This window comes from Lampetra fluviatilis, chromosome 73, assembly GCF_964198595.1.
Source record: "Lampetra fluviatilis chromosome 73, kcLamFluv1.1, whole genome shotgun sequence".
NCBI classification, from domain to species: Eukaryota; Metazoa; Chordata; class Hyperoartia; order Petromyzontiformes; family Petromyzontidae; genus Lampetra; species Lampetra fluviatilis.
Genome location: NC_136347.1, coordinates 3,525,460 through 3,538,588, shown reverse-complemented (window position 1 = coordinate 3,538,588; position 13,129 = coordinate 3,525,460). Strand labels below are relative to the sequence as shown.

At 63.0% G+C, this 13,129-nt stretch overlaps 1 protein-coding gene across 1 annotated transcript in view; it reads right to left on the bottom strand.

The window, feature by feature from the left end:
• The window catches only part of SUGT1 (SGT1 assembly cochaperone of MIS12 kinetochore complex), a 29,301-nt gene extending 16,808 nt beyond the window's left edge, over positions 1–12,493 (bottom strand). Inside the window, exons 1-3 of the mRNA XM_078883826.1 lie at positions 12,412–12,493; positions 12,188–12,230; positions 8,335–8,381 (exon numbers count right to left, since the gene is read on the bottom strand). Of these exons, the coding sequence (XP_078739952.1) occupies positions 8,335–8,381; positions 12,188–12,230; positions 12,412–12,428 (107 nt within the window). The 5' untranslated portion in view covers positions 12,429–12,493. The remainder of the gene's footprint in view (positions 1–8,334; positions 8,382–12,187; positions 12,231–12,411) is intronic.
• Between the last annotated feature and the right edge of the window lie 636 nt (positions 12,494–13,129).

The window sequence follows — 13,129 nt, the reverse complement described above, 5'->3', positions numbered from 1 at the left end:
AGGGTGGGGTGGAGTCAGGGTGGGGGTGGAGTCAGGGTGGGGGTGGAGTCAGGGTGGGGTGGAGTCAGGGTGGGGGTGGAGTCAGGGTGGGGGTGGAGTCAGGGTGGGGTCAGGGTGGGGGTGGAGTCAGGGTGAGGGTGGAGTCAGGGTGAGGGTGGAGTCAGGGTGGGGGTGGAGTCAGGGTGGGGGTGGAGTCAGGGTGGGGTGGAGTCAGGGTGGGGTCAGGGTGGGGGTGGAGTCAGGGTGGGGTCAGGGTGGGGTGGAGTCAGGGTGGGGGTGGAGTCAGGGTGGGGGTGGAGTCAGGGTGGAGTCAGGGTGGGGTGGAGTCAGTGTGGGGGTGGAGTCAGGGTGGGGTGGAGTCAGGGTGAGGGTGGAGTCAGGGTGAGGGTGGAGTCAGGGTGAGGGTGGAGTCAGGGTGGGGGTGGAGTCAGGGTGGGGGTTGAGTCAGGGTGGGGTCAGGGTGGGGGTGGAGTCAGGGTGGGGTCAGGGTGGGGGTGGAGTCAGGGTGGGGTCAGGGTGGGGGTGGAGTCAGGGTGGGGGTGGAGTCAGGGTGGGGTGGAGTCAGGGTGGGGTCAGGGTGGGGGTGGAGTCAGGGTGGGGGTGGAGTCAGGGTGGGGGTGGAGTCAGGGTGGGGGTGGAGTCAGGGTGGGGGTGGAGTCAGGGTGGGGGTGGAGTCAGGGTGGGGTCAGGGTGGGGGTGGAGTCAGGGTGGGGGTGGAGTCAGGGTGGGGGTGGAGTCAGGGTGGGGGTGGAGTCAGGGTGAGGGTGGAGTCAGGGTGGGGGTGGAGTCAGGGTGGGGGTGGAGTCAGGGTGGGGGTGGAGTCAGGGTGGGGGTGGAGTCAGGGTGGAGTCAGGGTGGGGGTGGAGTCAGGGTGGAGTCAGGGTGGGGGTGGAATCAGGGTGGGGTCAGGGTGGGGGTGGAGTCAGGGTGGGGGTGGAGTCAGGGTGGGGGTGGAGTCAGGGTGAGGGTGGAGTCAGGGTGGAGTCAGGGTGGGGGTGGAGTCAGGGTGGGGGTGGAGTCAGGGTGGGGGTGGAGTCAGGGTGGGGGTGGAGTCAGGGTGGGGTGGAGTCAGAGTGGGGTCAGGGTGGGGGTGGAGTCAGGGTGGGGGTGGAGTCAGGGTGGGGTGGAGTCAGGGTGGGGGTGGAGTCAGGGTGGGGGTGGAGTCAGGGTGGGGGTGGAGTCAGGGTGGGGGTGGAGTCAGGGTGGGGTCAGGGTGGGGGTGGAGTCAGGGTGGGGGTGGAGTCAGGGTGGGGTCGGAGTCAGGGTGGGGGTGGAGTCAGGGTGGGGTGGAGTCAGGGTGAGGGTGGAGTCAGGGTAGGGGTGGAGTCAGGGTGGGGTCAGGGTGGGGGTGGAGTCAGGGTGGGGGTGGAGTCAGGGTGAGGGTGGAGTCAGGGTGGAGTCAGGGTGGGGTGGAGTCAGGGTGAGGGTGGAGTCAGGGTGAGGGTGGAGTCAGGGTGGGGTGGAGTCAGGGTGAGGGTGGAGTCAGGGTGGGGTGGAGTCAGTGTGGGGGTGGAGTCAGGGTGGGGTGGAGTCAGGGTGAGGGTGGAGTCAGGGTGAGGGTGGAGTCAGGGTGAGGGTGGAGTCAGGGTGGGGGTGGAGTCAGGGTGGGGGTGGAGTCAGGGTGGGGTCAGGGTGGGGGTGGAGTCAGGGTGGGGTCAGGGTGGGGGTGGAGTCAGGGTGGGGTCAGGGTGGGGGTGGAGTCAGGGTGGGGGTGGAGTCAGGGTGGGGTGGAGTCAGGGTGGGGTCAGGGTGGGGGTGGAGTCAGGGTGGGGGTGGAGTCAGGGTGGGGGTGGAGTCAGGGTGGGGGTGGAGTCAGGGTGGAGTCAGGGTGGGGGTGGAGTCAGGGTGGAGTCAGGGTGGGGGTGGAATCAGGGTGGGGTCAGGGTGGGGGTGGAGTCAGGGTGGGGGTGGAGTCAGGGTGGAGTCAGGGTGAGGGTGGAGTCAGGGTGGAGTCAGGGTGGGGGTGGAGTCAGGGTGGGGGTGGAGTCAGGGTGGGGGTGGAGTCAGGGTGGGGGTGGAGTCAGGGTGGGGTGGAGTCAGAGTGGAGTCAGGGTGGGGGTAGAGTCAGGGTGGGGTGGAGTCAGGGTGGGGGTGGAGTCAGGGTGGGGGTGGAGTCAGGGTGGGGGTGGAGTCAGGGTGGGGGTGGAGTCAGGGTGGGGGTGGAGTCAGGGTGGGGTCAGGGTGGGGGTGGAGTCAGGGTGGGGGTGGAGTCAGGGTGGAGTCAGGGTGGGGTGGAGTCAGGGTGAGGGTGGAGTCAGGGTGAGGGTGGAGTCAGGGTGGGGTGGAGTCAGGGTGAGGGTGGAGTCAGGGTGGGGTGGAGTCAGTGTGGGGGTGGAGTCAGGGTGGGGTGGAGTCAGGGTGAGGGTGGAGTCAGGGTGAGGGTGGAGTCAGGGTGACGGTGGAGTCAGGGTGGGGGTGGAGTCAGGGTGGGGGTGGAGTCAGGGTGGGGGTCAGGGTGGGGGTGGAGTCAGGGTGGGGTCAGGGTGGGGGTGGAGTCAGGGTGGGGGTGGAGTCAGGGTGGGGTGGAGTCAGGGTGGGGGTGGAGTCAGGGTGGGGTCGGAGTCAGGGTGGGGTGGAGTCAGGGTGGGGGTGGAGTCAGGGTGGGGTCAGGGTGGGGGTGGAGTCAGGGTGGGGGTGGAGTCAGGGTGGGGTGGAGTCAGGGTGGAGTCAGGGTGGGGTCAGGGTGGGGGTGGAGTCAGGGTGGGGGTGGAGTCAGGGTGGGGTGGAGTCAGGGTGAGGGTGGAGTCAGGGTGGGGGTGGAGTCAGGGTGGGGGTGGAGTCAGGGTGGAGTCAGGGTGGGGTGGAGTCAGGGTGGGGGTGGAGTCAGGGTGGGGTGGAGTCAGGGTGGGGTGGAGTCAGGGTGAGGGTGGAGTCAGGGTGGGGTGGAGTCAGGGTGAGGGTGGAGTCAGGGTGGGGTGGAGTCAGGGTGGGGGTGGAGTCAGGGTGGAGTCAGGGTGGGGGTGGAGTCAGGGTGGGGTGGAGTCAGGGTGGGGTCAGGGTGGGGGTGGAGTCAGGGTGGGGGTGGAGTCAGGGTGGGGTGGAGTCAGGGTGGAGTCAGGGTGGGGTCAGGGTGGGGGTGGAGTCAGGGTGGGGGTGGAGTCAGGGTGGGGTGGAGTCAGGGTGAGGGTGGAGTCAGGGTGGGGGTGGAGTCAGGGTGGGGGTGGAGTCAGGGTGGAGTCAGGGTGGGGTGGAGTCAGGGTGGGGGTGGAGTCAGGGTGGGGTGGAGTCAGGGTGGGGTGGAGTCAGGGTGAGGGTGGAGTCAGGGTGGGGTGGAGTCAGGGTGAGGGTGGAGTCAGGGTGGGGTGGAGTCAGGGTGAGGGTGGAGTCAGGGTGGGGTGGAGTCAGGGTGGGGTGGAGTCAGGGTGAGGGTGGAGTCAGGGTGGGGTGGAGTCAGGGTGGGGGTGGAGTCAGGGTGGGGTGGAGTCAGGGTGAGGGTGGAGTCAGGGTGAGGGTGGAGTCAGGGTGGGGTGGAGTCAGGGTGGGGTGGAGTCAGGGTGAGGGTGGAGTCAGGGTGGGGTGGAGTCAGTGTGGGGGTGGAGTCAGGGTGGGGTGGAGTCAGGGTGAGGGTGGAGTCAGGGTGAGGGTGGAGTCAGGGTGGGGTGGAGTCAGGGTGAGGGTGGAGTCAGGGTGGGGTGGAGTCAGTGTGGGGGTGGAGTCAGGGTGAGGGTGGAGTCAGGGTGGAGTCAGGGTGGGGTGGAGTCAGGGTGAGGGTGGAGTCAGGGTGGGGTGGAGTCAGGGTGGGGTGGAGTCAGGGTGAGGGTGGAGTCAGGGTGGGGTGGAGTCAGTGTGGGGGTGGAGTCAGGGTGAGGGTGGAGTCAGGGTGGAGTCAGGGTGGGGTGGAGTCAGGGTGAGGGTGGAGTCAGGGTGAGGGTGGAGTCAGGGTGGGGTCAGGGTGGGGGTGGAGTCAGGGTGGGGGTGGAGTCAGGGTGGGGTCAGGGTGGGGGTGGAGTCAGGGTGGGGGTGGAGTCAGGGTGGGGTGGAGTCAGAGTGGGGTCAGGGTGGGGGTGGAGTCAGGGTGGGGGTGGAGTCAGGGTGGGGTGGAGTCAGGGTGGGGGTGGAGTCAGGGTGGGGGTGGAGTCAGGGTGGGGGTGGAGTCAGGGTGGGGGTGGAGTCAGGGTGGGGTCAGGGTGGGGGTGGAGTCAGGGTGGGGGTGGAGTCAGGGTGGGGTCGGAGTCAGGGTGGGGGTGGAGTCAGGGTGGGGTGGAGTCAGGGTGAGGGTGGAGTCAGGGTAGGGGTGGAGTCAGGGTGGGGTCAGGGTGGGGGTGGAGTCAGGGTGGGGGTGGAGTCAGGGTGAGGGTGGAGTCAGGGTGGAGTCAGGGTGGGGTGGAGTCAGGGTGAGGGTGGAGTCAGGGTGAGGGTGGAGTCAGGGTGGGGTGGAGTCAGGGTGAGGGTGGAGTCAGGGTGGGGTGGAGTCAGTGTGGGGGTGGAGTCAGGGTGGGGTGGAGTCAGGGTGAGGGTGGAGTCAGGGTGAGGGTGGAGTCAGGGTGAGGGTGGAGTCAGGGTGGGGGTGGAGTCAGGGTGGGGGTGGAGTCAGGGTGGGGTCAGGGTGGGGGTGGAGTCAGGGTGGGGTCAGGGTGGGGGTGGAGTCAGGGTGGGGTCAGGGTGGGGGTGGAGTCAGGGTGGGGGTGGAGTCAGGGTGGGGTGGAGTCAGGGTGGGGTCAGGGTGGGGGTGGAGTCAGGGTGGGGGTGGAGTCAGGGTGGGGGTGGAGTCAGGGTGGGGGTGGAGTCAGGGTGGGGGTGGAGTCAGGGTGGAGTCAGGGTGGGGGTGGAGTCAGGGTGGAGTCAGGGTGGGGGTGGAATCAGGGTGGGGTCAGGGTGGGGGTGGAGTCAGGGTGAGGGTGGAGTCAGGGTGGAGTCAGGGTGGGGGTGGAGTCAGGGTGGGGGTGGAGTCAGGGTGGGGGTGGAGTCAGGGTGGGGGTGGAGTCAGGGTGGGGGTGGAGTCAGGGTGGGGGTGGAGTCAGGGTGGGGGTGGAGTCAGGGTGGGGTGGAGTCAGAGTGGAGTCAGGGTGGGGGTAGAGTCAGGGTGGGGTGGAGTCAGGGTGGGGGTGGAGTCAGGGTGGGGGTGGAGTCAGGGTGGGGGTGGAGTCAGGGTGGGGGTGGAGTCAGGGTGGGGGTGGAGTCAGGGTGGGGTCAGGGTGGGGGTGGAGTCAGGGTGGGGGTGGAGTCAGGGTGGGGCAGGGTGGGGGTGGAGTCAGGGTGGGGGTGGAGTCAGGGTGGGGTGGAGTCAGGGTGAGGGTGGAGTCAGGGTGGGGGTGGAGTCAGGGTAGGGGTGGAGTCAGGGTGGGGTCAGGGTGGGGGTGGAGTCAGGGTGGGGGTGGAGTCAGGGTGAGGGTGGAGTCAGGGTGGAGTCAGGGTGGGGTGGAGTCAGGGTGAGGGTGGAGTCAGGGTGAGGGTGGAGTCAGGGTGGGGTGGAGTCAGGGTGAGGGTGGAGTCAGGGTGGGGTGGAGTCAGTGTGGGGGTGGAGTCAGGGTGGGGTGGAGTCAGGGTGAGGGTGGAGTCAGGGTGAGGGTGGAGTCAGGGTGACGGTGGAGTCAGGGTGGGGGGTGGAGTCAGGGTGGGGGTGGAGTCAGGGTGGGGTCAGGGTGGGGGTGGAGTCAGGGTGGGGTCAGGGTGGGGGTGGAGTCAGGGTGGGGGTGGAGTCAGGGTGGGGTGGAGTCAGGGTGGGGTGGAGTCAGGGTGGGGGTGGAGTCAGGGTGGGGTCGGAGTCAGGGTGGGGTGGAGTCAGGGTGGGGGTGGAGTCAGGGTGGGGTCAGGGTGGGGGTGGAGTCAGGGTGGGGGTGGAGTCAGGGTGGGGTGGAGTCAGGGTGGAGTCAGGGTGGGGTCAGGGTGGGGGTGGAGTCAGGGTGGGGGTGGAGTCAGGGTGGGGTGAAGTCAGGGTGAGGGTGGAGTCAGGGTGGGGGTGGAGTCAGGGTGGGGGTGGAGTCAGGGTGGAGTCAGGGTGGGGTGGAGTCAGGGTGGGGGTGGAGTCAGGGTGGGGTGGAGTCAGGGTGGGGTGGAGTCAGGGTGAGGGTGGAGTCAGGGTGGGGTGGAGTCAGGGTGAGGGTGGAGTCAGGGTGGGGTGGAGTCAGGGTGGGGGTGGAGTCAGGGTGGAGTCAGGGTGGGGTGGAGTCAGGGTGGGGGTGGAGTCAGGGTGGGGTGGAGTCAGGGTGGGGTCAGGGTGGGGGTGGAGTCAGGGTGGGGGTGGAGTCAGGGTGGGGGTGGAGTCAGGGTGGGGTGGAGTCAGGGTGGAGTCAGGGTGGGGTCAGGGTGGGGGTGGAGTCAGGGTGGGGGTGGAGTCAGGGTGGGGTGGAGTCAGGGTGAGGGTGGAGTCAGGGTGGGGGTGGAGTCAGGGTGGGGGTGGAGTCAGGGTGGAGTCAGGGTGGGGTGGAGTCAGGGTGGGGGTGGAGTCAGGGTGGGGTGGAGTCAGGGTGGGGTGGAGTCAGGGTGAGGGTGGAGTCAGGGTGGGGTGGAGTCAGGGTGAGGGTGGAGTCAGGGTGGGGTGGAGTCAGGGTGAGGGTGGAGTCAGGGTGGGGTGGAGTCAGGGTGGGGTGGAGTCAGGGTGAGGGTGGAGTCAGGGTGGGGTGGAGTCAGGGTGGGGGTGGAGTCAGGGTGGGGTGGAGTCAGGGTGAGGGTGGAGTCAGGGTGAGGGTGGAGTCAGGGTGGGGTGGAGTCAGGGTGGGGTGGAGTCAGGGTGAGGGTGGAGTCAGGGTGGGGTGGAGTCAGTGTGGGGGTGGAGTCAGGGTGGGGTGGAGTCAGGGTGAGGGTGGAGTCAGGGTGAGGGTGGAGTCAGGGTGGGGTGGAGTCAGGGTGAGGGTGGAGTCAGGGTGGGGTGGAGTCAGTGTGGGGGTGGAGTCAGGGTGAGGGTGGAGTCAGGGTGGAGTCAGGGTGGGGTGGAGTCAGGGTGAGGGTGGAGTCAGGGTGGGGTGGAGTCAGGGTGGGGTGGAGTCAGGGTGAGGGTGGAGTCAGGGTGGGGTGGAGTCAGTGTGGGGGTGGAGTCAGGGTGAGGGTGGAGTCAGGGTGGAGTCAGGGTGGGGTGGAGTCAGGGTGAGGGTGGAGTCAGGGTGAGGGTGGAGTCAGGGTGAGGGTGGAGTCAGGGTGGGGTCAGGGTGGGGGTGGAGTCAGGGTGGGGGTGGAGTCAGGGTGGGGTCAGGGTGGGGGTGGAGTCAGGGTGGGGGTGGAGTCAGGGTGGGGGTGGAGTCAGGGTGGGGTCAGGGTGGGGGTGGAGTCAGGGTGGGGGTGGAGTCAGGGTGAGGGTGGAGTCAGGGTGGGGGTGGAGTCAGGGTGGGGGTGGAGTCAGGGTGGGGGTGGAGTCAGGGTGGGGGTGGAGTCAGGGTGGAGTCAGGGTGGGGGTGGAGTCAGGGTGGAGTCAGGGTGGAGTCAGGGTGGAGTCAGGGTGGGGGTGGAATCAGGGTGGGGTCAGGGTGGGGGTGGAGTCAGGGTGGGGGTGGAGTCAGGGTGGAGTCAGGGTGAGGGTGGAGTCAGGGTGGAGTCAGGGTGGGGGTGGAGTCAGGGTGAGGGTGGAGTCAAGGTGGGGTGGAGTCAGTGTGGGGGTGGAGTCAGGGTGGGGGTGGAGTCAGGGTGGGGTGGAGTCAGGGTGGGGTGGAGTCAGGGTGGGGGTGGAGTCAGGGTGAGGGTGGAGTCAAGGTGAGGGTGGAGTCAGGGTGGGGTGGAGTCAGGGTGGAGTCAGGGTGGGGTGGAGTCAGGGTGGGGGTGGAGTCAGGGTGGGGGTGGAGTCAGGGTGGGGTGGAGTCAGGGTGGGGTGGAGTCAGGGTGGAGTCAGGGTGGGGTGGAGTCAGGGTGGGGGTGGAGTCAGGGTGAGGGTGGAGTCAAGGTGAGGGTGGAGTCAGGGTGGGGGTGGAGTCAGGGTGGGGGTGGAGTCAGGGTGGGGTGGAGTCAGGGTGAGGGTGGAGTCAAGGTGAGGGTGGAGTCAAGGTGAGGGTGGAGTCAGGGTGGGGTGGAGTCAGTGTGGGGGTGGAGTCAGGGTGGGGGTGGAGTCAGGGTGAGGGTGGAGTCAGGGTGGGGGTGAAGTCAGGGTGGGGTGGAGTCAGGGTGGAGTCAGGGTGGGGGTGGAGTCAGGGTGGGGTGGAGTCAAGGTGAGGATGGAGTCAGGGTGGGGGTGGAGTCGGGGTGGGGGTGGAGTCAGGGTGGGGGTGGAGTCAGGGGTGGAGTCAGGGTGGGGGTGGAGTCAGGGTGGAGTCAGGGTGGGGGTGGAGTAAGGGGTGGAGTCAGGGTGGAGTCAGGGGTGGAGTTAGGGGTGGAGTCAGGGTGGGGGTGGAGTCAGGGGTGGAGTTAGGGTGGAGTTAGGGGTGGAGTCAGGGTGGAGTCAGGGTGGAGTTAGGGGTGGACTCTCTGTACCTGATTTTTGGTGTCGGCATTGGGGCAGCAGCAGCAGCAACAGGGTTCTGATGGAGACACAGACAAAGATCCCCCTTATAGCCTGCAACATACTGTAGGGGCAAGTGCTGTTAGCGAGTAGCAGAACCTCACACACACCTACACACACCCCCCTACACACACACACACCTACAAAGATAAAGATCCCCCTTATAGCCTGCAACAAACTCTAGGGGCAAGTGCTGTTAGCGAGTAGCAGCACCTATGAAGGCTACCGGCACTGTGGCTACACACACAGAGGGGGTGGGTGGCCAGCACCACCACGCCCGGCCGCCTTTGTCTCCCCCAGTGCTAGCGATGTTCGCTACTACACACCGCACCAGCTACTCATTCGAGGCTGAGTCGACCTAGGAGAGGCCCAGGAACGGTTCAGATCATTTTCACCGGTGTCGACCGCTACCGGTCCGTGGCCCGGGGGTGGGGGACCCCCTGGCAGAGGTTGCAACCGGGTACCCGATACCCGTACCCTACCCGATACCCGGCTACCTGTACCCGGCCGGGTACGGGTAGCCGTTTGCGACCCTGGTGCGGCCGGGTACGGGTAAGGAATCAAAACCCGTTTGCGACCTCTGGTTGGTGGGTGAGTAAGTGGGTGCGTGGGTGAGTGAGTGAGTGAGTGGGTGAGTGAGTGGGTGAGTGGGTGGGTGCGTGGGTGAGTGAGTGAGTGGGTGAGTGAGTGGGTGAGTGGGTGAGTGGGTGGGTGAGTGAGTGAGTGGGAGAGTTTGCGACCCTGGTGCGGCCGGGTACGGGTACGGGTAGGCCGTGAGTCACTGGTGAGTCGCCGTGATTGTCACTCATTTCCCAACGTCTTGTCTCTTCTCACAATTCAAGTTCCTAGAACCAACCCACCCGCGCCTTGCAACGTGGCTTCATCCCAGAGGTCGCAATCGGGTACCCGATACCCGTACCCTACCCGATACCCGGCCGGGTACGGGTAGGGTACGGCCGGGTACGGGTACCCGTTTGCGACCCTGGTGCGGCCGGGTACGGGTAAGGAATCAAAACCCGTTTGCGACCTCTGCCCCCTGGTGTATAGGCTAGCAACAGTAACAGTGTGTACCCACGTGTTTTATCACGATGGTGCTCGTTAAATAAAAGAAAGCGCCTCCAAGTCTGACTGTCTCCGAGTTGATTGAGTACACTCGTTTCACCACACCGGTGTGGGTTGGGAGAGCCACGCTACAACATTGACAATCTGAGAACGACATTTCTCAACGTTCATCCTACAAAGTTCAATCACAAGGGAGAAACACAAAGAAATAGACAATCACCACTACTACACTCACCAATACACACAACACTACACTCACCACTACTACACTCACCACCAGTACACTCACCACCAGACTCACCACCATACTCACCACCATACTCACCACCAGACTCACCACCAGACTCACCACCAGACTCACCACTAGTACACTCACCACTAGTACACTCACCACCACACTCACCACTCACCACCACACTCACCACCACACTCACCACCACACTCACCACCACACTCACCACCACACTCACCACCACACTCACCACCACACTCACCACCACGCTCACCACCACACTCACCATCAAACTCACCATCAAACTCATCATCAGACTCACCATCACACTCACCACTACACGCACCACTACTACACCCACCACCACACTCACCACCACATTCACCACTACTACACCCACCACTACACTCACCACCACCACACTCACCACCACACCCACCACCACATTCACCATCACACTCACTACTACACCCACCACCACACTCACCACCACATTCACCACTACTACACCCACCACTACACTCACCACCACACCCACCACCACACTCACCACTACACCCACCACCACTACACCCACCACCACTACACTCACCACCACACTCACCGCTAGTACACTCACCACCACTACACTCAACACAAAATACCTGTCAACTCCTTATCAGTGCCCTAGAGACCAATTCAAACCTTAATGGTCACCCCGTGCCCTCATAAATTGCAACTATCATCCTACAAAGACCCATCACGAGGGAGAAACACTAACGCAGAGACCAAGAACATAGTTTTGCCCGTATTGAAACAGCTGAACGCCGAATGGACCTGAACATTATATTTCCCTGCACAAGAACACTCCGCGATAAACGGTACGGATTGACAGGTACGCGGTAGAGTGAGTGATAGTGATAGAGTGTTAGGGGTAGAGTGTTAGGGGTAGAGTGATAGGGGTAGAGTGTTAGGGGTAGAGTGATAGGGGTAGAGTGTTAGGGGTAGAGTGATAGGGGTAGAGTGTTAGGGGTAGAGTGTTAGGGGTAGAGTGTTAGGGGTAGAGTGATAGGGGTAGAGTGAGTGATAGTGATAGGGGTAGAGTGTTAGGGGTAGAGTGATAGGGGTAGAGTGTTAGGGGTAGAGTGTTAGGGGTAGAGTGATAGGGGTAGAGTGTTAGGGGTAGAGTGTTAGGGGTAGAGTGATAGGGGTAGAGTGTTAGGGGTAGAGTGTTAGGGGTAGAGTGTTAGGGGTAGAGTGTTAGGGGTAGAGTGATAGGGGTAGAGTGAGTGATAGTGATAGGGGTAGAGTGTTAGGGGTAGAGTGATAGGGGTAGAGTGTTAGGGGTAGAGTGTTAGGGGTAGAGTGATAGGGGTAGAGTGTTAGGGGTAGAGTGTTAGGGGTAGAGTGATAGGGGTAGAGTGTTAGGGGTAGAGCGTTAGGGGTAGAGCGTTAGGGATAGAGTGTTAGGGGTAGAGTGTTAGGGGTAGAGTGATAGTGATAGGGGTAGAGTGTTAGGGGTAGAGTGATAGGGGTAGAGTGATAGGGGTAGAGTGATAGGGGTAGAGTGTTAGAGGTAGAGTGTAAGGGGTAGAGTGTTAGGGGTAGAGTGTTAGGGGTAGAGTGAGTGATAGTGATAGGGGTAGAGTGTTAGGGGTAGAGTGTTAGGGGTAGAGTGTTAGGGGTAGAGTGATAGGGGTAGAGTGTTAGGGGTAGAGTGTTAGGGGTAGAGTGTTAGGGGTAAAGTGTTAGGGGTAGAGTGATAGGGGTAAAGTGTTAGGGGTAGAGTGATAGGGGTAGAGTGTTAGGGGTAGAGTGTTAGGGGTAGAGTGTTAGGGGTAGAGTGTTAGGGGTAGAGTGTTGGGGGTAGAGTGTTAGGGGTAGAGTGATAGGGGTAGAGTGATAGGGGTAGAGTGTTAGGGGTAGAGTGTTAGGGGTAAAGTGTTAGGGGTAGAGTGTTAGGGGTAGAGTGTTAGGGGTAGAGTGTTAGGGGTAGAGTGTTAGGGGTAGAGTGATAGGGGTAGAGTGTTAGGGGTAGAGTGTTAGGGGTAGAGCGTTAGGGGTAGAGTGTTAGGGATAGAGTGTTCGGGGTAGAGTGTTCGGGGTAGAGTGTTAGGGGTAGAGTGTTAGGGGTAGAGTGTTAGGGGTAGAGTGATAGGGGTAGAGTGCTAGGGGTAGAGTGTTAGGGGTAGAGTGTTAGGGGTAGAGTGTTAGGGGTAGAGTGTTAGGGGTAGAGTGTTAGGGGTAGAGTGTTAGGGGTAGAGTGTTAGGGGTAGAGTGAGTGAATTCCTCCCGCAGTATCATCACAATATTCTGATTCTCTATCCGCGTATTAATATAGGAACGCAGAACTCGGGAACAAGATTTACCCCACCCCACCACCCCAAACACCACCCACTCATCGCACTTACAAACCTCCCACCCGCCCCATCGTTGCCAATAATTACAACCACAACAACAACAACACAACAACAACAACAACAAGGAGCAAATAAACAATCAACAAATTCGCCGTTGCTAGGGGAGCAGGAGGAGGGGGGGGGTGAACTCGCCTGAGTGAAGCCTTCATCCGAGGGCCGCACGTCAGCCTGACTCCTGCGAAAGACACGCGCGCACACAAGACTTAAGTCAGCGAACGAGGGAGGGATGGAGAGAGACACGCGCGGGCTGTAGGACGGAGCTTCTGCGCGAATCGTAGAAGGGAGGCAAATCGCGAGAGATTTTTTTTTGGACGACGGAAAATAAAAATCGGAATCATAAAAAAAAAACTACTCGCCTGCTTAGCGACGCCATTGCGCCGTGACGTCATCACGCGGGCAACCACAATCCCTTGCGCGCACCGGAAGGGGGTGGGTGTGCCGAGCCGCCGCGCCTTTTTGTCGGTTGGTTTTACGTCCCTCGCCCTGGGTAAGATGGCGCTCGCGGTCACTTACGGCAGTCCCCCCCCCCCCTAGGTAAGATGGCGCTCGCTGTCACTCACTGTACACACAGCGCCCCTAGGTAAGATGGCGTCCCTCACAGTCGTACACACAGCACCCCTAGGTCTTCTTCCTACACACAGCGCACCCCTAGGTAAGATGGCGTCACTCATGTCACACACAGTACCCCTAGGTAAGATGGCGTCACTCACGGTTATCCCCCTACATACAGCACCCCTAGGTAAAATGGCGTCCCTCACGGTCGTCCCACTACAAACAGCACCGTAAGATGGCGTCCCTCACGGTCGTCCCCCAAAACACACAGCACCCCCTAGGTAAGATGGCGTCTCTAAACCTCCTTTACTACCAAACCCCCCGCTTTAACGTAACGCAACCCCAGCGACCCAAGTTTTGCGACCACCTCGCGTCGCGTGGGAGGCGGGCGGCAGGGGGCGGTGTAGGAGGTACGGCGGGGGGCGGGGTTAGATTTTACGACGTTTCGCGCATGCGCAGTAAACCTGCTGTCCCCCGCTTGCCTGCCGCGGTGTGTGTAGTGGTGGTGGGTCACCCCTCTGT